The sequence below is a fragment of the Meles meles genome, chromosome 11 (assembly GCF_922984935.1).
Source record: "Meles meles chromosome 11, mMelMel3.1 paternal haplotype, whole genome shotgun sequence".
Taxonomy (NCBI): domain Eukaryota; kingdom Metazoa; phylum Chordata; class Mammalia; order Carnivora; family Mustelidae; genus Meles; species Meles meles.
The window spans coordinates 81,731,688-81,759,608 of record NC_060076.1 but is presented as its reverse complement, the minus strand read 5'-3'; the positions used below and the strand labels follow the sequence as shown (position 1 = coordinate 81,759,608).

At 44.0% G+C, this 27,921-nt stretch overlaps 1 protein-coding gene across 4 annotated transcripts; it reads left to right on the top strand.

The window, feature by feature from the left end:
• The first annotated feature begins 335 nt into the window (after positions 1 to 335).
• Positions 336 to 27,226, top strand: GCNT1 (glucosaminyl (N-acetyl) transferase 1). 4 transcript variants are annotated; one of them, XM_046021886.1, is made up of 4 exons: positions 336 to 482; positions 945 to 1,150; positions 1,285 to 1,402; positions 25,032 to 27,226. In XM_046021886.1, exon 4 carries the CDS (start codon positions 25,176 to 25,178, stop codon positions 26,472 to 26,474), a length of 1,299 nt encoding a protein of 432 aa, XP_045877842.1. In that variant the 5' UTR covers positions 336 to 482; positions 945 to 1,150; positions 1,285 to 1,402; positions 25,032 to 25,175; the 3' UTR covers positions 26,475 to 27,226. The 4 variants fall into 4 exon arrangements, with proteins under 4 accessions (XP_045877842.1, XP_045877841.1, XP_045877840.1 ...); XM_046021885.1 differs by lacking the exon at positions 945 to 1,150 and adding an exon at positions 6,462 to 6,595 and having other exon boundaries at positions 350 to 482; XM_046021884.1 differs by lacking the exon at positions 945 to 1,150 and having other exon boundaries at positions 350 to 482.
• The last annotated feature ends 695 nt before the right edge of the window (positions 27,227 to 27,921 follow it).

Genomic DNA, 27,921 nt, shown 5'->3' with positions numbered 1-27,921 from the left:
ATAAAACACTGAAAATCCGAAAAGCTGTACTTCTCGCCTTTTCTGCCTCGGCGGAGAAGGGCAAAGAATATCGAAGAAGACCCCACTTACTCACCAAGCCCTTGCGGAGTTCGGGGAGCTGAGAACCAGGGCGACCGTGAGGAAGCGGACAGAGGAAGAAAGCACGTGGACGCCGGCTCTCGGCCCACACCTCGCTCAGACCCAGAGGGCGCGCTGTCCCCGGCTCCCGCGCGCTCGCCCCCCTCCGCGCCCCGCCCTGAAACCTCCGAGGTGGGCGAGGCAGGGGTGCTGGGGGCGGGCCCTCACGGGGCGGGGCCAGGGGCGAGGCGGCGGGGTAGGAGTCGGTGAGGCAGGAGGCGCGGTCAGCCAGCGCAGCCAGCGCAGCAGCGCGGGTAGCGCATCGCGTGGCCAGTGCGCGGGTATTTGGGGTGCCGCGCGGTAGCGCACCCTAATGCGCCCCGGCGGCCACAGGCTTGCTGCAGGTAACCGATTCCTCCACTCCGTCCTCCCCGCTCCCGGCAACCCGGATCGGCCGCTATGGCGCCCGGTGGCGGTTGGAAGGGTGGGAAGGATGCGAGGGAGGGAGCCGGCTCTCAGCCAGGGCCCCGCTGCCCCGGGGGCGGCATGGGGGGGGGGTCCGCTGGGGAAGAGGAAGCGGAGCCCTGGCCGGAGGGAGCGGACGCTCGGTGGGAGTGAGCCGGGAGCGCGTGTGCGTTCTGGACGCTTTCCCTGGGCCTTACTTCTGATTCGATCCGTGGAGCCCGGGGCCAGGACTCCGGTGCCCAATGTCACCTGGAAGCCACTTTCTTTCTGACTTCCTTCCCCCGGGTCGGGGTAGCGAGTAGGAACTGAGAAGTCGGAGTTGGCTGCGGGCGTGGATGGGCAGGAGAGCGAACAGTTACTTCTGTCTCTTGGGTGCCAGCTCCGTCTAATCCTTCCCGCAGCCCTGCAAAGAGGCATTATTACCCTCATTTTACCGATGAAGAAGCCGACACCGGGATGAGAAATGACTCGCCTTGGGGCAAGCGACTGGAAAGGGACTCCGAAGTCCCCACCCCAGACCTCCGCTTCTCCCTTGCCTCCTGCTCCCTCTCTGTCCTTACCCCGCGGGTGTAGGAAACTCGCGCTGCCGGGTCTGTTTGGAAAACAGGTGATCGTTTCCTTCCTAGGTCACTTTTTTTTTTTCTGTTAGCACCCCCTTTCTGACTCACATTCTTCCAATTTTTGGTTATTAGCTTTTTGAAGTGAAAGCAGCCCTGTCTCACGGCTCTTCTCTCCTTGCAGAGCGTTCCCTCCATGCCGAGCGAGCCCCAGGCACCCGCACCGGTCACACACTTCTTTCTCACCGTGGATGAGGTCGTCTGCAGATCCGGCCTGCACCTTAGGGGCTGCCCAGGTGGAGGTAAGGTTTTTAGTCACCGGGCAACCGTGGCACCCTTCGCTTGATTTCCTTTCTGGAGGGAAGAGAGCTTTATTTAACAACTCGTTAGACAAGCGTCCAACTGGGAAGGATATACGAGGTTCGAAGAAAGCACTGGTTCCTTGAGATGAGAACAGGCTACAGGTTTCTGTGACCTGAATTTGTAGATTGGTAGGACTTGTCGCCTGCTCTGGGCACTCTGTCCCCCTTTCAGAGCTGTTCTGAAAGGCAGATTTGTTTTATAGAGTGGAGGAGGAGGGGTGAATGGTTTTTAAAGATCAGTGTAAATTACCTGCTAGGAGCCCAGGCAGTTCCAGACAGGCTCCCCTGTCAGAGGATAGGGTAACAGATTTCTCTTTCCGCAAAAAGAGAAACCCAAAGCTTGGTGGGTATCTGCTATTGTCTAATGGATTTTTCACAGCCGTTCAAGGTGTGGTTGGGGAAACTTGAGCTCTTAGAAGTGACTGACTCCTCAATTTTTAAAAACAGTGTAATACACTGTAAATTTGCTTTTACAGAGTTTTATTGTTAGGTGGAAGAGGCTGATACTGGTTTCTACTTCCTGGGGAAGGCAGCTCATCTGCCCTTCCTTCCCTGGCCCTGGGAAGGACCTCTTTAGCCTGGGCCCCAAATCTCTAGTGGATTTCATCCTTCATTAATTACAATTCATCCCTGACTGATGACAAGACCACTTCCAACCACGTTAGTTGTTTTTTTTTTATTTGTAACTTAGTTGCTTAACATAAAGAAAAATGTCCTTGAGAATTATCAATGATTTACAAAATCAGCTATGTTACAGGGACTGATCAGGTAATGGGTGGGAGATTTAAGGAGGACTTGGCTGGGCACAGGTGACCTAGGGAGGACTTCCTAAAACCATCTGTGGGGGTGGCCATTCACTGCCCATAACCCTGCAGGGATTCTGACCCAGCGTGTCTAGAACTTTCTCCCCTCCCCCAACTAGCTGAAAAATCTTTTTCTTTGCTTTCTTTTTTTTTTTTTTAAACAAAGTAAAACCTGATTTAAATACTGTCTCTCTTTTTCTTTTTTAAAACACAAGAACCAATCAGATTTGGTTCTTGCGTCATTCGTTTTCAGATCTGTCTTGGAAACTTCTATAGCTGGTGATTGCATTCTTGAGGGGAATGAAAAATTCTGACCTATGATGTAGATATGGTGCACTTGTCATGAAGTGAGGTGGTGGGAAGCCGAGATTAATGCTGTTGAAATGATTTCTTCCAATTCTCAATTCCTTGTTTTCCATGAAGGATGCACACGTAAAATAGTCTTTCATGGGCCAGCCACAAGGAATTGTGTCACTGCTGCTAATGGTCATGCTTTTTTTTTTAGTTTCTTTTTTTAAAATTTTTTTCAGTGTTCCAAGATTCATTGTTTATGCACCACACCCAGTGCTCCATACTGTGCGTTCCCTCCTTAATACCCACCGCCAGGCTCACCCATCTCTCCACTCTCCACCTCTCTCCCCTCCAAAACCCTCAGTTTGTTTCTCAAGAGTCCACAGTCTCTCATGGTCATTCCAATGAAAATTTATTCATGGTTCTAGTTCAGGATGCCAAATACCTAACTCCCTGACTTAAAAGAGGAGTTCCCAAATGACTTTCTCATTGGGGACTATCTTTACTCTTAACCACATTGGCTTTGACGCCGGATGCAATGCTTAAGGTTGTCGTGTTTCTTTGTGGCCATCTGTGGCAGAGGCCACGTATGTTGACATTTGGACCAGTTAAGCTTTTGTTGTGGAAATTGCCCTGCCCTGCGTGTTGTGGGATATGCCACAGCATCCTGGTCCTACCCTGAAATGCCAGTCGTCCCCTCCCTGCAGTTAGAGTAACCCAGATGTCTCCAGATCTTGCCACATGTCCCCTGGAGGATAGAGTCACCTGGTTGGGGAAAAGAATGAGCCAATACTTAAAATGTTCTTGATGTTTATGAACTAAACTGTAGATACAATTGACTCTTAAACGTCTAGTGACTAGAGAAGCTATCTGTTAGGTCTAAACAATCATCTACATTTAAAAATATTTTCATAGTAAAGATGAGTAAACTAGTGTTCTCTGTGAACAGCCCCATGTGTCCTACCAGGATGTGTCTCCAAGGAAATTTTGGGTGTTCCATGTGGTTGTTAAATTTCCAAAGTTTAAAGTAGTGGAAGCTGAAAAGGAATTCTAGAGTGGTTTTCATTTTTCTCCTTTTATTTTACCTTTTTTAAAAAAAGATGTATTTATTTTTATTTGAGAAAAAGAGGGAGCAGGCTGGAAGACGGGCAGAGGAAGAGGGAGAAAATGTCTAACAGACTTCTCACCGAGACCCCGATCCTGACCCTGAGATCATGACCTGAGCAGAAATGAAAAGTCAGATGCTTTAGGTGCCCCCAATTTTCTCCTTTTAGTTTACTTGATGTCTTTTAATTTTTTTTAAGGTAATAAAATATTAATGAACCATGCTTACTGATTTGGGAAAATTGACACGATTCCTAAGAGAACCACAAACATTCCAAGCAAAAATTTTAACAATGAGACTCACTGTAGATCATATTCAGAGTAGAATTTAGTTTTTAGAAACCATAAAAAGGGGGCGCCTGGGTGGCTCAGTGGGTTGAGGCCTCTGCCTTTGGCTCAGGTCATGGTCCCAGGGTCCTGGGATCAAGCCCCACATCGGGCTCTCTGCTAGGTGGGAGCGTGCTGCCTCCTCTCTCTCTGCCTATTTGTGATCTCTTTCTGTCAAATAAATAAATTAAATCTTTAAAAAAAAAACCATAAAAAGCTTTTAGCTAACAGTAATAGCTAAGACAACCATATATTTCTGTAGTCTGAGAAATTCTGATTTGATAGAAGAGAGCCCTACATACACAATACACAATACACAAGCCCTAATACACAATAGATTCATATCAAAAGAAGAAAATATACGGAATATATAACCAACTCTCTATTTTTAGGAGGTTGAAAACACAGCCCTAGTTTTAAAAGGTGCATCCTTAGATAGGGAATGGCAATCCATTGGTTTCCTTCCAGAATCAAACTTGTAAGACTCAGGATTGGCTACATAATTTGTTTAGAAATTCTTAAGGATTTGTTTAGAATTTGTTTAGAAATTCGTAAGGATACCACAAATGCCGGGTGCCTGGCTGGCCCAGTTGGAGAAGCATGTGACTCTTGATCTCAGGGTCATGAGTTCGAGTTCCATACTGCGTATAGAGATTACTTAAATAAAACTAAAAAAAAAAAAAAGAAGAAGAAGAAGATGATCAAGAAGACAGCAGACAGCTTGAGTATTAGGTGAATCACAGGGCCCTGTGTGACTCTACAGGTTGCATACCCAGAAGTTGACCCTGGTTCCTTGTTCATAGCCTAGAAGGGGATTGGGATCGCTAACGCAAATCCCTGGAGAGGTTACTGCCACCCCAGAGCGCTGAGAGTTTCCAACTCACAGACTGTACTAATATTTCCAATCAGGAGTCTGCATGTATTCAGTCATTGGTGCACTAAATTCACTAAGAAGGGGCATCTGGCTAGCTCAGCTGAAAGAGCATGTGATTTCTTGACCCTGGGATCACAGGGGAGCCCCACAATGGGTGTGGAGAATACCAAAAACATTAAAAAAAAAAATTTTGAAAAATAATTAAAAAAAAATTTACACCCCTGTCTAAAAAAAATTCTTCCCATGAATAATTTTTCTTTTGCTAAAGAGTTAGCCAAACTGTGTTTTTGGAGGGGGGGGGGCACGTGGGTCCCTGAGCAACCTGTTTCTTAAGGCACTCATTGAACAACTTACAGAGCACCCGCACGTGACAGGCTTTGTCAGCTCTGACCCCAGGGCTGGGAAGGATGGAAGGTCCCCCCACTTTCTGAGCCTTCCAGCCTCATGGCTAGAGGATGAGTTGGAGATAGACCAGCACATAGTCCCACAGGCTGTCCCAGTTGTTGGTGGGACTCCAAAAAGCCCACGATGTCTAGAGAGCATCTAACCTGAGGACCTCAACTAGGGGAAGAGATTACTCAGGGTAGGTCTCCCTAGGAAGTGATAACTTAAAAGAAGTCCTGAAAAATGAATAGGAAGTCGTCGGGTGAATTAGGGGCCTGAGTTCCATGTCAGAAGGGTTAATACCAAGGCAGAAATATGGCTTTAGGGTGACCTCTTGGGTCATTTTCAGGACTGAGTTTCGATGGAAAGGTAATGGGAACCTTTTGAAGGTTGTTAAATAGGAGATGAAATGAGTGATTAAGTTTGGGTTTTTGAAAAGATCATCTCCACTGCTGTGTGGAGAATGGTTTGCAGGGTTAGGCTGGGCTGGTATCTTTGGTGCCTTTGTGTAGACTGGAAAAGTTGGACTACTTTGTCCCAGCTAGGCAGGACCAAAGGCCTCAGGCCCTCAGCCTGTCACTTTGCACGCATACCCTGAAGCGGGGCAGGCTGGGGTGCAGGGCAGAGTGGAAAGGTATTTGCTCTCACCGGGGCCCTTATGGTACAGTGATGCTGAACAGAAGCCAGACATAGAGGGCTTGGAGGGAGGAGGGAAAGAGAGAGAGGTTGAGTTTGTAGCTAAAGTCAGTATGAAAGTGGTGATTATTTGGATGTGATTGATGAACAGCGTGATACGGAGCATGTTTTGAAAGTTGCTGGCATAAATAACTTGAGTGGGATGGGGTCGTGAAACCATTCACGGTGTTAGAGAGCCTCAGGGTGAGGGAGGGAAGGTGATTCCTTGGGATAGATTTTGCTTGTGAGACTCGAGTGGAGACCAAGGAGTTGGCATCTGGAACTCTTGAAAAAGATGGGGTGGAAGGAAGTCCTGTTGGGAGCTGTTGCATGTGGGTAATCATTGCATACACAAAAGATCATCAGGGGAGGGGTGTAGGGTAAGAGAAAGGGGCTGGCCTGAAGAAGAAGACCACTGTGTTTGGAAGAGGAGGAGCCATTGCATACGGGGACTGAGAAACGAAGCAGACATGCGGAATACAGAGGAAATGTGGGGTCTGTGGTTTCCTTTCATTTTTCTCTCTCTCCTTTTCCATTTGAGATTGGAGACACCTGAACAAATTCTAATGCTGCTGGCGAGTTTCTGGTGGAGGAGAGAAGCTAAGCCTGTGGGAGTGAGAAATCCGTGACTGAGCCTGGTTTCAAAGGGGAAAGAGGCTGGATTCCATTACACAGGTGGGGGGGGGGGTTGGTCTTTGATGGAAAGAGGGCGGGAGAGGATGGCTTGTTTGCCTCAGAGTTGAGCTCTCTGAAGGAGGCACGACCCACTGCTGAGTTTGGTGGGTTGGAGAAGTCCGCCAGTTTGTCAACCAGTGTTCATCAAGCATGTTCTACTGCCATACACTGGTAGATGATGAATGATGATTACCCTTGGGCTCAGCCTTGATAGACTGGTAAATACAGGTTTGGTCTTTGTTGCTGGGTTCTGATGCCCTTGGAATTTCCTGAGGGATTGGGATGATAAGAGTGTCTTTTGTTGTTCATCTAAAGAGCTCAGTTTCCACACCTGCTGCTAAGGTGGCTGAGGTGTAGGGGGGCCCTAGGTAGCCTCAGGGTGGGGTGGGCACCGGAAAGAACCGTAATTGGAGGGTTGGAGCTTTTAGCCCCACTCACTGGCCTCTGGGAAGGGGGAGGAGCCTAGAGCCTGGGTTGCAAAAACTTTGATCAACATTATTTGGAGAGCTTTTGGGTGGTTGAACCCACCAAGTGGGGGAAGTGGGTATACCGGGAACAATCCAAGGTCTTTGTGACATTTTCACAGTGAGAAGGGTGATTGCTTCTCTGGAGAATTTATGCTACAGAGGCACATTTTGGAAAGAGCTGTTTGGGAATGTTTTCGCTGGAATGTAAACACATTGCCAAGAAATATGGTAAATCTGTGGCTGGTCAAAACTCTTTTCCAAAACCGAAAACCTAGAAGAACTTGGAAAAAGAATTGTCTGACAAAATCTTTGAAGTGAAGAGTATCAGTGGGTTTTGAGTCCTTTTGTTAGATTCATAAAAATGTGGCACCAGCTGACTGGTTTGCAGGGACGAGGGTTGGAGAACTACCAGCTGAATCTCACCAAAAAAGACTTTGTGAAAGTATCAATATGTAGACAGCAAAGCCCAGAGTGTTCTACTGTTTGTCCAGTGGATACGTGTCACCCAGACAGACAGCCATTAAAACAAAATGTTAGGCTACAGGAAACTTGGAACCAGTGCTTGACAGGACTCTATAACAAGGTAATTAACCAAGAGTTTTCAAAAATAAAGCATATTTAGGGGCACCTGCATGTGTGGCTCAGGCATTGGGCTCCCTGCTCCGTGGGGAAACAGCTTCTCTCTCTCCCCCTGCACCTCCCCCCTGCTTGTTTTCTCTCCCTCTCTCTCTCAAATGAATAAGATCTTTTTTTTTTTTTTAAACACATTTAATCTATTGCTTTCATTACAAATATTAATATCTATTTGTATTTGTACCATAAGTGATTATACTTATAAGCATTATTTCCTCTTTTCCCCATCTTTTTAATAATGTGCATTAGTACAGTGGAACATAAAATTTAAAAAAAATTTTTTTTTTATTTGTATATTTGACAGAGAGATCACAAGTAGACAGAGAGGCAGGCAGAGAGAGAGAGAGGGAAGCAGGCTCCCCGCCGAGCAGAGAGCCCAATGCGGGACTCGATCCCAGGACCCTGAGATCATGACCCGAGCCAAAGGCAGCGGCCCAACCCACTGAGCCACCCAGGCGCCCCTAAAATTTTTTAAAGAAATACACATATCTAGATGGGACTTACTCCAAAGCTTTTACTCTTGGTGCTTGCCCTAAAAAATGTGTAAGCTTATCATTAAAAACCGAGGCAAGGTGCCCTCCTCTCCCTACAGCAAATGGAGAACTGGATTTCCTTGTAAACTCTAAAACTCCATCTTCCCCATGATGTGCTCCTACGGTTCATTCGTGGGAAATACATTGCTGTTAGAGCTTCTACTCTGAAATTGAACGAATACAGAATGTATGCGTGTCTTGCTTCTCTTGAAATGTGTACCTTAAACTTCTTTAAATAATCCACTTTGAATGCTTTAAAAAGAAAGGAGGAAAAAATAAATTGGGGGGGGGGTGTCGGTGTCGGGGATGGTTGTGGCAAGTTCTCTGCCCCAGGACAGGTAAATGTTATTTCCACACAGGCCTTGTGGTTCTCATTCTTTCCTTCCTTAGCCTCCACTCTGCTGTTGACAGAGATCTGCCCCAGGCCCTTTTGGATATTTTGGGGAAGCAGACTGGGGAGGGCCACATTCTCCTCTACAGGTAAGGGTGAGAATTAAAAAGCAAGAAGCAAGTCTGGGGCCGCATATGCCCTGTCGAGGGGGTCTGACTGCCTCTCCCACAAAAGGTGTGCTTGGGGTAGCAGCATGATCACGGGTTGGAGTCAAGTAATCACGAATTTTCTGGAATCAGCAGCTGGACCCAGGAGTGCGCCTAAGGCACTGTCCTAGGCTATGTGACTTGCCAGGGGCTTTTGTCCTTCAGATGTTTGTGTGCGGGACAGGCCTCTAGGATGCCTCTATTCCAGACGGAATAGAGTCGGAGCACCCCATCTCATCTTTGTTTTACTCTTTCCCATGTTATGCTAATCAGAGTCATTCAATCCACTTAGGAAAATTCTCGTTTCCAACACGGCTGCTAATTAGCAAAACACCTGGCTAACAAGGAGAATTCCTGAAGCATGAGGTACAGCCGCTGCCCCTGGAGTGTGGCCATCCCAGGAAGGAGAGTCCCTGTTAACCTCCCCTGCCCCCAGGGGGACCCTCAGAGTGGTTTCTGGCCAGTTTCGCCAGATGCTCTCCTGTCCTTTCAGCACTACAATGGATGCATTGTTCCCCAAATAGTTTTTACCTATATTGATCAAGACTAGAATTTCCCCCAGAAGGCTCAGCAAATAAGCATGTGTAGATTCCCTGAGACCAGGAAGATGCATTATATAGGACCACTCCCCCGCCCCACCCCACCGTAACCCAGAACCTAGGATTCTGTTTTGTGTAATGGCTACTAGGTGTGGAATTAAATTGAGTGTATTCAGGTGTTCGTCAGGAAACTTCAAATACAGTTGCTGATTGTGGAGGTCTGAAAAAAGTTCCCTCTAGGCATGAACTAAAGATGTGAACAATGTCCAGACAGGAGAAAATATTTAATAACAATAGTGAATAAATGGCTAATGTTTATGTAGGGCCCATGTGTCACATACGGTGTAAGCATATGACATGTTGGCTCCTCTTGCGCTATAAAGACTCTAAGGTACACATGGCCCTAATCCTGTCAAATTGCCTAAAATTATTGTTGTTATTATTTACTATTTTTACTAGCAAAGAAGCCGAAGGTTGAAGTTAAGGGTGTACAGAAGTCTGAGTTGGTGGGTGATATGTCCAGTTTTTGATCTGAGCAGTTTGGTTCCAGAGCTAAAATCATTGCTACTAAGTTCTCCTTCTCGCATGTAAATAATACTCAAGAGAAAATACTGAGTAACTGGTAGTCAAAGAAATACAAAATGAAACCTCAGTGAGGTACCATTAAACAGTTGTGATAATGACAAAGATAATTATACAGTGGATGAATATATGGTACATAATTAAGATAATTATATAGTAAACGTACAGAAAATGGTGCTCAGATATTACTACTGGCTGTATGAGTGTAGTCCATTTGGAAGGCAATCAAGAGCAACAGAAATTTGTAAGGTTTTTTTGTTTTGTTTTGTTTTTAGAAAGTTGTAAGTTTTGATTCAAGAATCCTATTCCTGGAAATCCTTTACAAAGCCAAGAGAAAACAAATTATGCATATTTTTAAAAGGGTTCATAGTTCTTCTTTATAACAATATCATTTGGAAATACCCTTAATATCCAACCGCAAGACACATACTAACTGTGGCCAAAAAACAATAAAGACTCTTCGCTGTCCATTAATAGAAAAAAAACAGAACAGAAAATCGAGTCCCAGCTGCTGTTAACATCTATGCACAAGTGTAAGTCAGAAGTGTCCCTGGATGGGCGTTAGAAGGGAACTTGAAAATGATGTGTAAGTGGACTGAAACTGTAAGTGGCTTTTTGTTTGTTTGGAAGTAATCTTGAACTACAATGCTTTGCCAGCATACTTAACTGGAGCTTGTGGTGGAGGATTGGGGCCATTTTCTCTTGCAATTTTAAAAGAAATATCTTAAAGTAAATTAAAAACTCAAACATTTCAAAGGTGCTTGAATAAATACCCCACCCCCAAACAAAAAGAGGATCACGGAATAGTTTTGGATAGGTCTGTGCTTCTCAAATTTTTCTAGTGCACATTGATAGTCTGTATGGAGCCTTGTTTTTTTAATGGGTTTATTTTATACATGCTAGAGTGTAGCTTCTCTGTGGATGCTGTTTCTCAAAAATCTTTTTTTTTTTTTTTCCCTCGTTTCATTACCGAGAGAATTCATTCATTCCTGGCTTTGGCAGTACTTTCAAATTCAACATACATACCTAAATGTCATCTTACATACAATGAAAATGTTGCATCAAGTTTATGCATCCACTTCAAGGGAAGGCTAGGTTTTAGATGGTAAATGGGTCCCTCTGTCTTAGGACTGAAGCCCTCAGGAGCAGAGTTTGTCATAGTTACACCCACAGGAATTTGGAAGGTTCTGGGGTTCTGTGGAAGGTTTAGGAAGCAGGGCAAGGTATGATTTGAAGCTGTTAATAACCAGACCCAGTGTTTTGGGCCAGAAAGTGAGGCTGCTCTGTACCTTCTACCCCCTGGGGACTCAGCCTTGGGCTGAACCCCCTCCCACCTCTTCTCTGCCTGTAAATGGGAACAAATGACCCAATTCAAAGCAATCTAAAGCCTCAGTTTCCTTGACTGTGAAGTGAGAGGGAAAGTATCTACTTCCTGGGTTGTGAGAATTGAGACAATGTAAGTAAAATGCCTGGTGCAAGTCCTTGCTAACTCTTCACCTGAACAATCCCCTTAATCCCGTAGTAACTCCCATTGTGAAAGCACCATCAATTTTAACATCTGCTTTTAAGGAAATAATATAACATAACATAACACATAACATAAAAAAGGAAACCACCATAGTAGTGAACACTATAGGCACATTTCAAATGCCTATCAATTTCCGAAGCTGTCATGCAAGAAAACCAGTCTTCAGGCTTGTGTACTTACAGCCTGATTAGTATTTTGTCTTGCCCCAGATCCTCCCTCTTGTCTTCCACACCGGACAGTCACTCTGGCCAGGGCTCAGCCTCCCCTGTCCCTGTCCGTCATCCACCCACTGAGGAGCAACAGGCGGCTGTAGGAGTCGGGATTTGGGGACCCGTAACCAAACCCCATGGCCCTTGTGCACAGGTGAGGAGCACCGAGTGAGGAAGGGAAAGGTCAGTCCTGAAGACAGGATGAGTGCCATCCAGGACGCGACCTGTGGTTTGGGGTTGCTCAGATGACACTCATCCTGTCTGACCTGATGCAGGGGACTCCGGGTTCATGGAATTCTCCCAGCACACCGTAACTGAGAGCATTTAATACTGTACTCTATAGTTTCCTTAGCCGGAAAACACTTTGAGCTTGAAGGCACATTTAACAAAAGCATCCACAGTCTGCTGGACCTTTCTTTGAGCAAAGGGAGGGATTTTGAACAACTTGAACTCTTTGTTTTTCTCGTTCTTTTCATTTTTTTCAAGTTGAATTAAGCCTTTGGTAGACCTAGGGAACAGTGTTGAGGAGAGGGAGTGGGCAAGGAGCCTGAGACTAGATCCGATTACCGAGAGCACACCGAGGAAGTGCTTGGAACAGTGCAGAGACAGGATTATGTGGAATTTAGTGCTGAAGTAGGAGATGATGGTGAGGACACCTGTTTATCCAGCAACTGCCACATACCAGTCTCTGCCAGGTGGTTGAGAGGTTTTCAAATCACCCGCATCCCAACCGTGAGGGTATTACGAGTCACTTTTCAGATGAGGAAACCAAAGCTCAGAGAGATGAGGTGGTTTGCTGAAATCCTACAATAGAAGAGGACATGGGATTTATCGTCTCTTCTGTTTGATTCACGCAGCTGTCTTCCTCTGTGCCCGCCCCCCCCCCCCCCCCCCCCCCCCGCCCACCTGCCAGTGAGGTTTGATCTCAGAGGGGGAATCCAGAAAGGGACCACATTGCAGGAAGTAAAGCTGGATTTTAATATGTTAAAAGAGCACTTCTCATTCTTGCTCATGGGTAGCTTTAATTTTTTTGCATAATTAAAAGAGAAGATCTACTCTGACAATTAAGATTTGCCAGCCAAAGATCCAGACACATGCTATGACCCGGAATTTTAGGACTTCCTTTAAAAACAAAAAGGAATCTGGTATTTTGGATTAGAATTGCTGGGACACAGGAAGCATTTAAAGCCTGGGATATTTAAAACTGGGGTTGTTCAGAAGGCCCAGGACCTATGGGCGGTGTGACAAGCAGATGGGACACAAACCGGGGCTGTTGTTAAGCTCTCTCTGCTAAAGAATTGTTCTGGACAGGTGGCCGAGCCAAGCGCATGACCTCTGTGCCCTAGTATTCTCATATTCAAAATTAAGAGCAGACAAAAGAAACTTGAAAATCTAAACTTTTGTTTCCGTAAAACTTGGTGTTCTCTTTAGTATTCTAAACCACCTAGAATTCTTTTTTTTTTTTTTAAGGAGAGGACAAGGTTTATTGCTCTTGAAGTTTGGAATTTTGAAGTGAACAATAAGATCTTTTATACTCACTTTTGGCCTGCGGTGAGTAATGAGGTTGACAGTTTCTTGAGAAAAAGAAGACAAAAAAAAAACGGGAGCTAACTGGTTGGCTCAGTCAGTTACGGGTCTGCCTTCAGCTCAGGTTGTGATCCCAGAGTCCTGGGATCGAGTCCAGCATCAGGCTTCCTGTTCAGCAGAGTCTGCTTCTCCCTCTGCCTCTTTTGCTCCCCTGCTTATGCTCTCACTCTCTGTCAAATAAAATCTTTAAAAACAAAACAAAACAAAAAAAAACACTGTGTGTGTGCGCGTGCACGCGCAGAAGTAGATATATTGCATTTAAGTCTACAAAGGTCCACCTCTACAAATGAACTATTGCATTAGAGGACAGTTTTTTCCCATTTTAGTTTAGCCATTGCTCATGCATTAAGGAAACAGGAGATAAAAGCTGCGTAGGCAGTAAGAAGCACCAGTCTTTTGAGACGGAGGCAGATAGATGATCTTTGTTCTTCATGTCCAAATTCCAAATTTTCCTAACACTAAACTCAAAAAAGACCCCTTTTTGTGTGTTCAAACAACCTGGTTCACTCCTCCAATGCCTTTGTAACATACATCCTTTAAGGTCTATCTTCTCTTAATTTAAAAAGCCTTTTCTATGTAACATCCTACGGGTACCTACCTACTCTGAAGGTCTAGTCTAGTTGTAAACAAGCTGCATCTTTTTAAAAATCATAAAGTTGTAAACAAGCTGCATCTTTTAAAAAATCATAATAAAGTGATTTTTAAAAATACCCTTGAGGTTAAAAACTATGTTAGGAAAATTCAGTGGCATTAAGGACGTCTGTCTCCACTATCCATTTCCAGAACTTTTCATCATCCCAAACAAACTGTATACCCAATGAACTGTAACTTCTACCCAGGCACACATAGAACCCTCAGCCCCTACTCTGGTATACGTCCATCTTTTATGAATTGATAACTGTAGGTACTGCATATAAATGGAATCATCCCGACTTCCTTCGCTTAGCTCGTCTCGGGTTCACCTGTGTTGTAGCATGTGGCAGAATGTCTTTCCTTTTCAAGGCTGAGTAATATTCCTCAATGCATCCCCCATGTTTAGTTTATCGTTTACTTTTCCTGGCTACTGATACAATGCCTTAATTCTGGTACTTTTGTACAATTATGGGCATTCTTTTGGCTTTCAAGGTAGTGTATAAAACTTTGTAAATCCATATGTTTCCTTTTTTTTTTAAGATTTTATTTATTTATTTTAGAGAGAGAGTGAGAGAGTACAAGCAGAGGGAGGTAACTCCAGGGGTCTCCATGCTGAGCATAAAGCCTGATGCAGGGCTTGATCATAGGACCCTGAGCTTATGACCTGAGCCAGAGCCAAGAGTCATGTGCTTAATCGACTGAGCCTCCCAGGTACCCCCATATATATTTCTAGCACTGAAATATACATTTGAAGAGGATTCAAGATACCAAGAAAGCATGGGTACTGATGGGTGGGATCAGTGGGACATATTTTTGCTATGGAAAATACAAATGTTGATCTGAAAGGCACATAATTCCAGAATCCTGTTAGAAGGGACCAGCGTGGAGTGCCTGGGTGGCCCAGTGGGTTAAAGCCTCTGCCTTTGGCTCAGGTCAAAATCCCAGGGTCCTGAGTTAGAGCCCTACATGGGGCTCTCCGCTCAGCAGGGAGCCTGCTTCCCTCTCCCACTCTCTGCTTCCCTCTCTGCCTACTTGTGATCTATGTCTGTCAGGGACCAGCTTGATTGCCTACATTTCCCGGTTTCCATGTTTTCTTTAGCACTGAGCTTGGAGGTAGGGTCTTCAAACCTTGCTTCAGCCACAGGCCCCACTGATAGCTAAAGGACACAGACATCTAGATGGGGGAAGAGAAGTGGCCCGCAGCAAGTCCACTGCAGTGTTACGTGGCATTGTGTCTGGCCCTGCTGGCGTGTCCGCGCCTCTCTTTTGACTCTCATTAACACAATGTACATGGCTTCTTGGGAAAAGGACTAAGCCAGGCAAGTTATTGGGTCTTTGGTCCCAAACATTCAGAGCGTGTTCATGTGTGTCGAAAGGGGCAGGCAAAGAAAAGGTGGCATTCCGAGAACAAATCACAGATCAAGTCTAGTCTCTGTGGTCTCTGTACTAACTGTCTACCTTAGATTTACAAAGGAAGTTTCCAGAACAGTTTCTGTCTTGGTTCTTCCAGATTCCTGCCATTCCGGGGATGGTTTGAACATTCTCATGATTACCGAGCAAGGCTTACTGGATGGATGAGGAGCCTCTCTGGAGCAGGACAGAGATTTTTCTACAGCATCCTTTCTCTCCTTTGCATCCTGTCTAAATCCTACCCGTCTTTTGTGATTCAGGTCCGCCGTAATCGAGGAAGCCTTCTTGGAGCCTTTCTTTTCCTCTTGGTGGACTTACAGCTTTTGGTTCTGTGGCAGAGATGTGGTGTGGTGCATCTTGCCTGCCAAGCCCGTAGGCAGGATGGTGTCAGCTACTTGAGTCCCTGGTTGTGCCTCCAGGGGAGAAAGCAGTGGGGACACACAACAGTGCTATTTCCAGGAATGAATGAAATGCTTGAGTTAGATTCATCCCGCTGTAGTATAGTGAGTACATGGGAAAAATAGTCTATAGAGTTTTTCTTGCCATTAATTCAGGCAGAGAGAACTCTTCCTTCCCTCCCCCTCCATCCCGATTTCCCTCCCTCCCTTCCTTTTCTTACTTTCTTCCTTTCTTTCCCGTCCCTTCCATTCATCCTTCTTTCCTTCTTTCTCTCTTTCTCTTTTAAAGGTGACCCCACAGATAAAACCTAGTTTTATTTAATGTCATCTAATTTAAAATTAGGTCATTGGGAAACTTCCATTAATTTTACTACATATTTTGAGGTTTTACGTAAGTATTAAATACACTTTCATATGAGGTTAAACAGCTAAGGGAAATGTAAAAAAAAAGGTAGAAATGGAATTCCAATATCCCATTCTGCTTAGTGAGCTTTAAAATACTGATTTTTTTTTTAAAGATTTTATTTATTTATTTGACAGAGAGATCATAAGTAGGCAGAGAAGCAGACAGAGAGAGTGAGAGGGAAGCAGGCTCCCTGCTGAGCAGAGAGCCCGATGCAGGACTCGATCCCAGGACTCCGAGATCATGACCTGAGCTGAAGGCAGCAGCTTAAACCACTGAGCCACCCAGGCGCCCCTAAAATACTGATTTTTTAATCCATTATGTTTAAGAACCGATCAGTTTGTCTTCCTAGCTCTTAATTTTATCACTACCTTTAACATTTTAGAAAAGCAGTAGCCTTTCTTTTAGTCAGAGTTAAATGCACATTGTTTTGAAAAACGCATACTTCCCCAAGAGTGCCAAGAACCAGGAAGAGTCTATGATTTGTCCCTGCTTGAAAGTCGGCAAGTCTGGCATTTTTCCTGTGGGTTTCCTGAGCCCGAGTACCCACAGGGCAGCTGTAGAGAACTAAAAACAACTCCTCAGTAGAGAGAAGAGATGTTAATTAAATTTTTTAGCAGAGGAACATGGGCTTCCTTTGAAAGAGACTTGTACTCATTCAACAAACATGACTGAGGTATTCTCTGCGGCGTGTTCTGTGCCTGGCCCTAGAAGATGGGGTTCTGGAGGAAGGAGACATGCTTTCAGGCCTCTCCTCCCTTAGTCACCCCATCTGGCTTTAGTTATAATATCTTATTTCATGTGGAAAGCGCCCTTTCCAGAGGGCACAGGAAACAGGACAGTGCCAGTCCTAGAAGGATTTTCCTGTCGCCCATGTTTCCGTGGCTGGAGCCCAAGAAAACTCTGGAATGAACTCTGGGAGACAGTGACCTAAACTGTGGAGCTTGGGGTTTTTAATCACTGTCCTAAGTTTTGGGGGTCTCAGGAGCTTGAGTTAAGGTGACACCTAAGAAAATCTTGGCACCTTGCTGCAGCGAGTCACAGACACAGCCAGGCGACCGACCAGGTTCCCCCAGATGGGGTGAGACCATGGAGACATGGTGGTGGAAAGAACTCCACCCGGAATGGCAGGATGTAGCCTTGAGATCTTAACCACTTCCTGTTCCTTCCCTTGGCTGCTTCAGGATGCTCTTCGGGTCCCAGTCCTCTGCGAGCCTTGAACATCTTTAGCATCAGTCACGGTAGTGGGTATTCTGCTCCTGTCCCAGCAGCCTCTGCGTCACAGAATAATAATCCTCGGGAGTCCATGAACGTGAGTCACAGACTCAAGGGGGACTAGAGGCCAGCTTCCTGCTGCAGAAGGGCCATACGTTGCAGACCCTGACTTAGTCATCCAGCTGTTGGTTTATGCATACCTGCGTGGTGTGCGCGCATGTACTTTTTTTTTTTTTTTTTTTAGAAAAATTTCCACTATTAAAAATGAAACAATAGGCCATAGGTAGAGGGAATTATTCTTGCATAGAGTAGTTTTGTTTGGACTTAAGCCAGAATGACAGGTGGAAATGGTAGAGGAGAAAAGGGTTTACTTTTTTGAAACCCACTCTTTGTTTTCTACAGTTCACTCACCTGTCCCCTTTAACCTTACCCAAGGTTAATGGAGCTCCCCAGTGCAGGGCCCTTCTTATCTTGCACCTTGTCTGGGAGTCTGGAGAGTAATTAGAGGCTGAACAGGAAAATCCTGATTGTTCTTAGGGATGTGTCCGTATGTCCACATGTATATGCAAATTCAAGTAAATATGGTAAATTCTACTTTGAAGTCTAAATATGTTCTGTCCTATTACTTTATAATAAAAATATGTATTATTCCTTTCTTCCACCCTCTTCCTGCTTTCCCTTATTATTATTATTAATTATTTTTAGTACTATTAAAAAAGAATTTAGGATAGTATAGCCTGAGCCACAGGTCACTCATTTCTTTAATTTTTTTTCCTTTTCTTCTCTATGTAGTGAAATTCACTAAAACTAGGAAGTATGTTACTGGAATGAAAGTTAACCTTTTTTTTTTTTTTTAAGATTTTATTTATTTATTTGACAGACAGAGCTCACAAGTAGGCAGAGAGGAGGAAGCAGGCTCCCTGCGGAGCAGAGAGCGTGATGTGGGGCTCGATCCCAGGACCCTGGGATCATGACCCTAGCCGAAGGCAGAGGCTTAACCCACTGAGCCACCCAGGCGCCCCGAAAGTCGTCTTTTGGCATCAGTTTATTTAAAATACTGAGGCGTGTGCTTGGTCATCTAGTTCTTAGTTATTATGTCATAAGGTCCTCTGTGTCCTGACATATTCCAAACAAATCTAGGTTCGATAATCACTGGGTTTTAGACTTCCTTACATGGATGTCCTCATGTACTTTGTGAAAACAGTCCCCCACTCCTCCTTCTGTCCTGTCCTTACCGTGGTGAGCTGTTGAAGACGAGAGAGAGGTGGTGGGTTAAATTAGGCAGAGACCTTTTGTTTGGAGCAGCAATGTCCGTTATGTGATGCTGGGCATAGCACACAACCCGTTTCTTCCAATAACCATCTTTCCCATTGCTCTGTCCTCCTAATGAGGTTTCAGTGAATCTCAGTTGAGAAAACCGTGTTTGCATTAAGACCAATGCTCTTCAGAGCTAAGCCACAGAGCACAGTGATGGCTTTTTTCATCATTGCATGTCTCTGATTTCTTTGGAGGCAGTAATTATCACCCCAACCCTCCCTCGTTTGCTTTGTTTTCAATGTAGTTATAAATTCACAGCCCAAACCCTGGTGGCTGTTTAAATTAGTTTTCATAGTCATTCCATCAGTTTCATCTTAAAGGCGAGTTTCCTGGGGCCCTTTTTTTTTTAAATATATATTTTATTTATTTGTTTGTTTATTTTAGAATGAGAATGCACGCGTGCCCCGGAGCTCATGCATGCAAGATGGGGGAGGGGCAGAGGGCGAGGGAAAGAATGTCCAGCAGACTCTTTACTTAGTGTGCAGAGCCTGACCCGGGGCTTGACCTCACGACCCTGAGACCATGACCTGAACAGAAATCAAGAGTCGGTCACTTCACCCACTGAGCCGACAGAGCCATCCTGTCCTGGGCCCTTGTGATCTGCCCTCGCCTGCTACAGTGGGATCTGTTGGCCTGTGGTACAGGCTAGGATGTTCCTTTACTGTTATCTTGGGATTATACCTTTTCTCATTCCTGTATTTTCTCCTTTCTTAGTTTATACTTTAGTTTTTTGGGTTTTGGTTTTTAACATAAATTCTACTCCCCAAAGTGGGGCTCGTCGACTTTTAATCCTGAGATTAAGAATCACATGCTCTGTGGACTGAACCAGTCAGGCACCCCCAAGCTTTATCTCAGGAAGCCACTAGAGGATGAACTCCATCAAAAACTAAAGTACGAGGACGCCTGGGTGGCTCAGTGGGTTAAGTCTCTGCCTTCGGCTCAGGTCATGATCCCACAGTCCTGGGATTGAGCCCCTCATCGGGCTCTCTGCTCCACAGGGAGCCTGCTTCCCTTCCTCTCTCTCCACCTGCCTCTCTGCCTACTTGTGATCTCTGTCAAATAAATAAATAAAACCTTTAAAAAAACAAAGCAAAACAAAAGTGCGTAAAGGTAAATATTTTGAGACTGAACCTGTCTTAAGATGTAAAATGTTTTTATTTTACCCTTAATTGACATAGTAGTTCATGTGATTGAACGAATTCTCCTCCGGAGTTCACTTTCCTTCAGCATTGTTGATGCTGTTGCCATAATCTTCATTTTCTGAATCCTGTCTGTGAGGCTTATTTTCCCCCTCTGGAGATCTGTGTGGTATTCTCTATACCAGTATTCCAATATTTCACGATTCAGGAATGTGTCTCGGTGTGGATCCGTTTTTACCCATTGTGTTGGTGTTCCAAGGAATGTCAATCTGTTGCTTTTTTGTGAGAAATAATATTCAACCATTTAATTAACTGATTGCTTCCTTCTATTTTTTTTCTGTTTTGTCTTTCTGGAGGTCTTGTTATTCATTCAGAGACTGGATCTCCTGGTCTGGTTCTCTAAATTACCTTTTCCCCCCCTCAACTTTCCCATCATTTGGTTTGCCTATTTGCCTAACTAACTCCCGGAGAGTCTTCCTCAGCTTTCTTTTCCAACACTACCATTGAGTTTTGCAGTTTTTCCTATCATGTCATTAATTTTTAAGAACTCTGTTTTATTTGCTATGTGTTCTGTTCGTGTAGTTTCTGATTTTGTTGGGAGTCCCTGCTGTGAAGCAAATCTCCCCAAATGTAGTAACATGAACGTTTCCATTTTATTTTTTGATCACATACTCTGTGGGTCAGGAATTTAGAGAAGACTTGAGTGACCACAGGCTGGAATCATCTGGGGGCTTCTTCACTTACGTGTCTGGGCTGGGATGAATGAAGGCCTGGGACTGGTGGCTTGGGTACCTTAGACTCTCTGGCTTAGTACCATATGGAAGCTGGTTCCAAAAGGAAGCCTCTGGAGAGCAGATTTTCTAAGAAAATCTGTTGGAAGCTGCTTAGTTTTCCATGACCTGGCCTAGGTGGCCACATCACCTCACTTCCGCCAGTCTCTACCAGTCAGTATAGTCGTAAGGTTGTCCAAATTCAAGGGGAAAAAAATTTTGACTATTTCTTGATTGGAGAATGGCAAGGTCACATTGCAAAAGAGCATATGGGATGGCCTGTTTTCGGGCCATATCATCTTTCTGATTGATAGAATGCGATATATTTTCTACTCTCGGGATACTATTATTATCAGTTTTCTTCTTCCTGTACACAGTCTGTTTCCTTGAACATTTGGGGAAATTTCTAACTTAAATGAGTATTTAAGTCTTGGCCTGGTTGGATTCCCTAGTAAATAAACTCCTGCATTGGCTTGGCTGTCGAACTTCTGGGAACTGATAGCTGGAAATAGGGAAGGAGATCTCAGTAGCTATTGTCTTTGGGTCACTCGGTTCCACTGTTTCCTGGTTGGAGACCCTGCTTTCCATAGTGCCTGGTGTGCCCCAGCCTGCAGAGAATATAAACTTGGGCCATCGCCAGGTTTCAGGGTAGAGAGAAACCCAACTGCTTTTAAATAGCCAATACTGTTTTGTTTTTGTTTCAGACATTCTCATCCCCCTCTGGGATCTGTGCTGCTACCATTTCCCTGAACCTTTTGAAGATCCTGTCGCAAAAATAGAGCCGGTTTTTTCTTTCCCTACTGTCAGTCTGGGATTCTTCGATCTGCTGAATCCGTTACCTTGCGACTGTCTGCTTTTCAGGTTTTATTTGCTGCCTCTTCACTCGCTGTCCCTGAGGATATTTTGTCTGTCCTCCCACTCCAATGAGTATGCCGTTGCACCCTAGTCCTGACCAGTTGGAACTTCTCATTTTATGTTGGAACACTTCTAGAGACTAGAAGGAGGAAAGGCAGCAAGGAATCCAAAAACTTGAACTCCACAATAAACCAGTTAGACTAATGGATATCCGTAGAACATTCCACCCAACATCAACAAAAGACACTCTTCTCAACACATAGAACATTGTCCAGGATAGGCCATATCTTAGACCATTAAACAAAACCTGGAAGTGTGATTGCCAGGTTGAGAGGTCAGCCTCCGTTCAGCTTTGTAAGAAATGGCCAAACCACCGAAGTAATTGTACCATTTTGCCTACTTGGAGCTCATGGATGTGTAGATTAATTTTTTTAAATAAAATTTGGGGAAGTTTGCAGCATTATTCAGATGTTTTAGCCCCTCCCCTTTCCTTCTGCAAATCCTGTTACACATTTGTTGATAATGTTTAATGTCATCTCACATGTTTCTGGAGCTCTGTTTTTCCTAATTCTCTTTCCTTTTTGTTCCTCAGACGGAATACTGTCACTTGACCTGTCCTCTCAGTTCCACTGATTCTTTCTTCTGTCTGTTTAAACCTAGTGTTGAGCCCTTGTAGACAATTTTTCAGTTCAGTTTACTGTACTTTTCACTTCCAGATTTCTTTTGGGTTTTTTCTTTATCATTTTGTGTCTCTTTATTGAAATTCTCAATTTGGTTGTCTGTCATTCACATATTTTCAGTTCTCTAGTTCTTTGAAAATATTTATGACAGCTGACTTAAAGTCTTTGTTAAGTCTAATACCTGGGCTTCCTCGGAGACCATTTTTACTGACTGCTTTTTTCCTCTGTATGGGCTATACTTTTGTTAATTGACATACTCTATAATTTTTTTTTGTTGTTAAAGGGACATTTTAGGGGTGCGTGAGTGAGCCCTGTACTGGGCTCCTCGTGAGCTTGAGGTTCTCTGCCTCTCCCACTCTCCCGCCCTCTCTTGCACACCTCTCTCTCAAAGGAAGGAAGGAAGAAAGAAAAAGGGAGATTTTATAATGTGCCAACTCTGGAAGTCAGACCTCTGCCCCTGCCCTGCCTGGGGTTTGGTGATGTTGCTCTTTGTTGAGTGACTTTTCTAGATTAGTTTTCAAAGGTTTGTTTCCTTTATGGTATGCGGCCCTAATCAGTTAGCTTGGATGGAGATCAGATGACCCTAATGACTGGACAGATTTCTTCAAATGTCTGAACCAGTATGGAGCAGAAGCTGCCTAGTGGCATCATTTTATGATCTTTTGTTTTAATGGTTGCCATGCTTAAGTATTTTTGCAGAATTGCCCCACATTTCTTGCTAATACAGGTTGGGAGTCTGGTGGTGGACAAGGTAGTTGGAAGAAGATGAGATAAGCAGCTAACTCGATCCCAAGATTGTTTCAGTGGGCCAGTGAGCACTGGGAATCTTCATAGTGGAGATAAAATATATTGGATTTTCCAATGGTATTGGACCATTTCACCGTTCCTTGGCACCCACTTTGGGACATGTTGGTAGAGTTTTCTTTGGAAAAGCTTGACCCAAATTGCAAATATTTTCAAACCTTTAGCAGTACACAACCAGCATTAGAAAAACAAGTAAGATTGGACAGGAAATTTTAAAAGCAAGAAATGAACCAGCCATAATTTTTGAGGGGAAAAAGGTGAATACATAGGATTAGTTTACCAGCATGTTTTCTGAGTGTGTGTATACTTACATGGGCATTACATCCCTTCACACATTTCCCTTCTCATTTCATAGATTTTTTTAAAAGCTTCATGGGACATAGCACCATTGCCAAATGCCTAGTATTATAAGAAACCTGACTGCATGAAAGTCACTCCAAACACAGTATGTTACCTGAAATCTGGAAACTAAATGAGCCAGAATTTCTTTAATTCTGAATGGTTAAAAAAATTTAATTTAATTTAATTTAACAACTAGGTACTTTTCATAACATTATTCTATGCTGATAATAGCCAATTATTTGTTTTTATTTGTATTATTAATATTCACAATTTATTTCCTAACTAAATATTTATTTATTTATTTATTTATTTATTTATTTATTTATTTTGGTCAACCCTAACTAAATATTTTAAAGTTCTAGTGCTAATCCTGGTATTAAAAACCAGTTTCAAATCTCTATGAATCTGGTATGGAGATAATCAATGGTATTTGTCTTTCTTTGTTAGAACAGTAGCACTTTAGGGGTGGCTGGCTGACTCAGTAGAGCATAGGATTCTTGATCTCAGGGTTGTAAGTTTGAGCCCCAGGTTGGATATAGAGATTACTTAAAAATCTTTTAAAAAGGAACAGTAACATTATAGAACCAATTGTCAAATTATAAAATTGATTTTTAAAACAAGATATATTTTGTAATATTTGTATATTTGTAAACACAGTAAAAATGGGTGGGGTTTTTATATTTTATATATATATATTTTAAAGATTTTATTTATTCATTTGACAGAAGACATCACAAGCAGGCAGAGAGGCAGGCGGTGGGGTGGGGGGGGGAAGCAGGCTCCCTGCTGAGCAAAGAGCCTGATATGGGGCTCCATCCCAGGACCCTGAGATCATGACCTGAATCGAAGGCTGAGGCTTTAACCCACTGAGCCACCCAGGTGCCCCATATTTTATATTTTTTTTATATCCATTTGAATATAGACAATAGGTATGTCATACATTGTAATTTGTATACAACTGTTGTTTCTCACAAGCATTAATTGCTATAACCTGTTCAAAGCAGTGCAGAAAATGCAAGGCTTTGTCTCTGTTTTGGACTGTGTATGTCTTCCTGTGGTGACTGATTTGGACCTGAACTAAGAGAGATTCCAGACAGACCCAAATCTGGCCTGGTTTCAGCGGGGCCTTCCTGGTTTAGTTTGCAAAGTCACATGACATGCTTTCCCTTCAGAAATTCTTAGAAGTCACAGCTGTTTTTGAACTTCCCCATAAGAGGACCTCCAGTCCTAACTTAGTGGAGAGCAGGATGAAGCTGATCTTCAAATATTTGGGGCTGCTGAGGCCAACTGATGGACATTAATGGAAGTGTCAGGAGGAACCCAGATACAGTAATGATTTTGAGGCAGTGGTGCTCATTAGAACTGGCAGAGGAGGAAAAACTCATCTCACCAACTGTGAGATGAGATGTGGAGAGTGGAGTAAGGGTAGCCTAGGTCTTCAGCTGTGATTTTGTACCTTAATTTTCCTGAGAGGTAAATTCCCAAGTAGTATCATGTAGGGTATCTTAGCACATCCTTGTACTTCTTCCTTTCTTTTTTTTTTTTTTTGTTTTTCTTTTATTTATTCTTATTTATTTTATTTATTTATTTTTATGCCATCTCAACACAGGGCTTGAACTCCAAACCCCCAAATCAAGAGCATATGTATGCTCCACTGACTGAGCAGCTAGGAGGGCCCCCCCCGTATTCTTTTTTAATTATCTGGTGTTACTATTGCAGGCTGTGGGTTTCCTCTAACACTACCCTCTTCTGCTGATTGACCAACGTCTGACCTCATAGCAAAGAGGATGCTTTTTAAACCCGAGATGTTGTAACAAGACTGTATTTATATATGTTCCTTCTCCTTCTCTTTTAGTGCCGGTCTCCATCTCAAAATGCCTTTGCAGTTTTGATCAGTGCAAACTGACAACTCTCAAGGCCACGACAGGAGAGGAATCATGACTGCCTAAAGCCTGGAAGACTGCCCTTAATTAAGGACAATCTCTGATTGTTGTTTGAAATGCTGAGAAAGTTGCTGCGGAGGAGACTTTTCTCTTATCCCACTAAATACCTCTTCCTGCTTCTCGTTTTTTCCCTGGTCACCTTCTCTGTTTTAAGAATTCACCAAAAGCCTGAATTTGTAAGTGTTGGACATTTGGAGCTGGTTGGAGAGAATCCTAGTAGTAATATTAATTGTACCAAAGTTTTACAGGGAGATGTAGAAGAAATCCAAAAGGTACAGCTTGAAATTCTAACGACGAAGTTTAGGCAGCGTCCTCGGAGGACAGCCGGTGACTATATAAACATGACCAGAGATTGTCACGCTTTCATCAAGGCGCGCAAATATATCACGCAGCCCCTTAGTAAAGAAGAGGCAGAATTTCCCATCGCATATTCTATAGTGGTCCATCACAAAATTGAAATGCTTGACAGGCTCCTGAGGGCCATCTACGCGCCCCAGAATTTCTACTGCATTCACGTGGACAGAAAATCAGAGGATTCCTTCTTGGCCGCGGTGCTGAGCATCGCATCCTGCTTCAGTAATGTCTTCGTGGCCAGTCAGCTGGAGAGTGTGGTGTACGCGTCATGGAGCCGGGTTCAGGCCGACCTCAACTGCATGCAGGACCTCTACAGGATGAGGGCGGACTGGAAGTACTTGATAAATCTTTGCGGTATGGATTTTCCTATTAAAACCAACTTGGAAATTGTCCGGAAGCTCAAGTCACTAATGGGTGAAAACAACCTAGAAACCGAGAGGATGCCATCCAACAAAAAAGAAAGGTGGAAAAAGCATTATACGGTTGTTAACGGAAAGCTGACGAACACGGGGACCGACAAAATGCAGCCCCCTCTTGAAACCCCCCTGTTCTCGGGCAGTGCCTATTTTGTGGTCAGTAGGAAGTACGTGGGGTATGTGCTAGAGAATGAAAAAATCCAAAAGTTTATGGAGTGGGCAAAAGACACCTACAGCCCAGATGAGTATCTCTGGGCCACTATTCAGAGGATCCCGGATGTCCCAGGCTCCCTTTCCTTAAGTCAGAAGTATGACATGTCTGACATGCACGCGATTGCGAGGTTTGTCAAATGGCAGTACTTCGAGGGTGATGTTTCCAAGGGTGCCCCCTACCCACCCTGCAGTGGCATCCACGTGCGTTCTGTGTGCGTGTTCGGAGCAGGTGACTTGAACTGGATGCTCCGCAAGCACCATTTGTTTGCCAACAAGTTCGACACGGACGTTGACCTCTTTGCCATCCAGTGTTTGGATGAGCATCTGAGGCATAAAGCCTTAGAGACGTTAAAACACTCACGGTTCATCTGAGGCAACTTCAGAAATAAGAGATGCATGCGTGAGAGGCACCCTGATACTTCTGCCCAGCAGTAAACAGAAACATAGGGGGCGCTCTTCGGGTTGAGGACTCCGATTGTGAATGTCCCCAAAGCTGCGGGATTTCTGCCCAGCACCATGGGTTGGAAAGGTTAAGGCATCAAACGTTGACCTAGAGTTAGCTTATGGAGCCAGAGTAGGTTGGGGAGCACTGTGGGGAGGCAGGAGCCCAAGTAGCCAGGGACGAGGCTGAATGCAAAAACCAGCCTGTTAAGAACTCAGGGACTTAACAAAATGACCAAGATTTCGTCTGTGCCAAAATTACTTTGAGAGCTTTAATTATGACAGTTTTCTTGATTTGAATAAATGTATAGCAACAACCCGTTGTAAAGATGTAATTTATTCTGCAGGTTTTATTTGGTGAAATAGAAATTTGACTTTAAATGGTCCTTGTAAATAATTTACTTTCTGTAAATTCTGTAGCGTGTCGGTATGTGTCCTCTCAGGGAACTTGAAAAAATGGGCTTGATTGAATGGGAGTATTTCTGATTTTGGCTTTGAACAACGTATATACGTTTTTAAAAACAAAAGAAAAAGTGGCAATGTCTAGCATAGTTGAGTCTAAGAATCATCTTAGCTTATTAGAAAAGATATCTTAAGTTATTTAAAAAGTTAAGAGATCTTTATCATTAGTCTCCACAGAGAAACTCAATGTTCCAAATACTTGTCTCGACTCACCCCTGCCCCTGTCTTCTCAAACCCTGCCATCAAGCTATACAAAAGCTTGTTTTCATAGTGCCTCAGTATGTGAACCAAGACAGAAAGGGAGTAGTATGTATGGGGAGTGGGGATCTGAGACAGAAAGGGTGTAGTAGGTATGGGGAAGAGGAGGAGAGGCAGCCATATTGGGGCAATTTCTGAGACCTGTGACGAATGTTCTAGCAGTCAGTACTGTCTCCAGATAGTAAGTCTGTTGCTCTTGGGATCCACTTCTGTTCATCTTCCCAGGGACTTGCACCTTAAGGTCACCTGCGTCTCCATTTCAGAGAACTGGCTGGCATCTGCAGTCCTTCGTTCTTCATGTTACCTTGGCTGTTCTTAGCCCATGGGCTGTAAGTTTCCTTCTTCCTCAGAAGCCATGAGGAGGGAACCCAAACCCTGTGCTGTTTGTTGCACATGTGTACTTGAAGGCCTGGCAGTCCTGAGAGAACATCAGGTTTGGGCCAGATAGTCCCAGTGTTGATATTCCCAGACTAAGGTCTCTGCGCAACTTTTCCACCAAAAGACAAATGATTGGAGGTTGCCGTTGTGCTAACTCCTATCTCAAAGTAAATGAGAATTAGAAAGAAAAAGAAAGAAAACATGTTCTTGGGCTAAGCTGGTACTGTTCAGCCAGAGATCTAACAGGAAATGGGATGCTCTATCATTTAGCTGAGGCTTT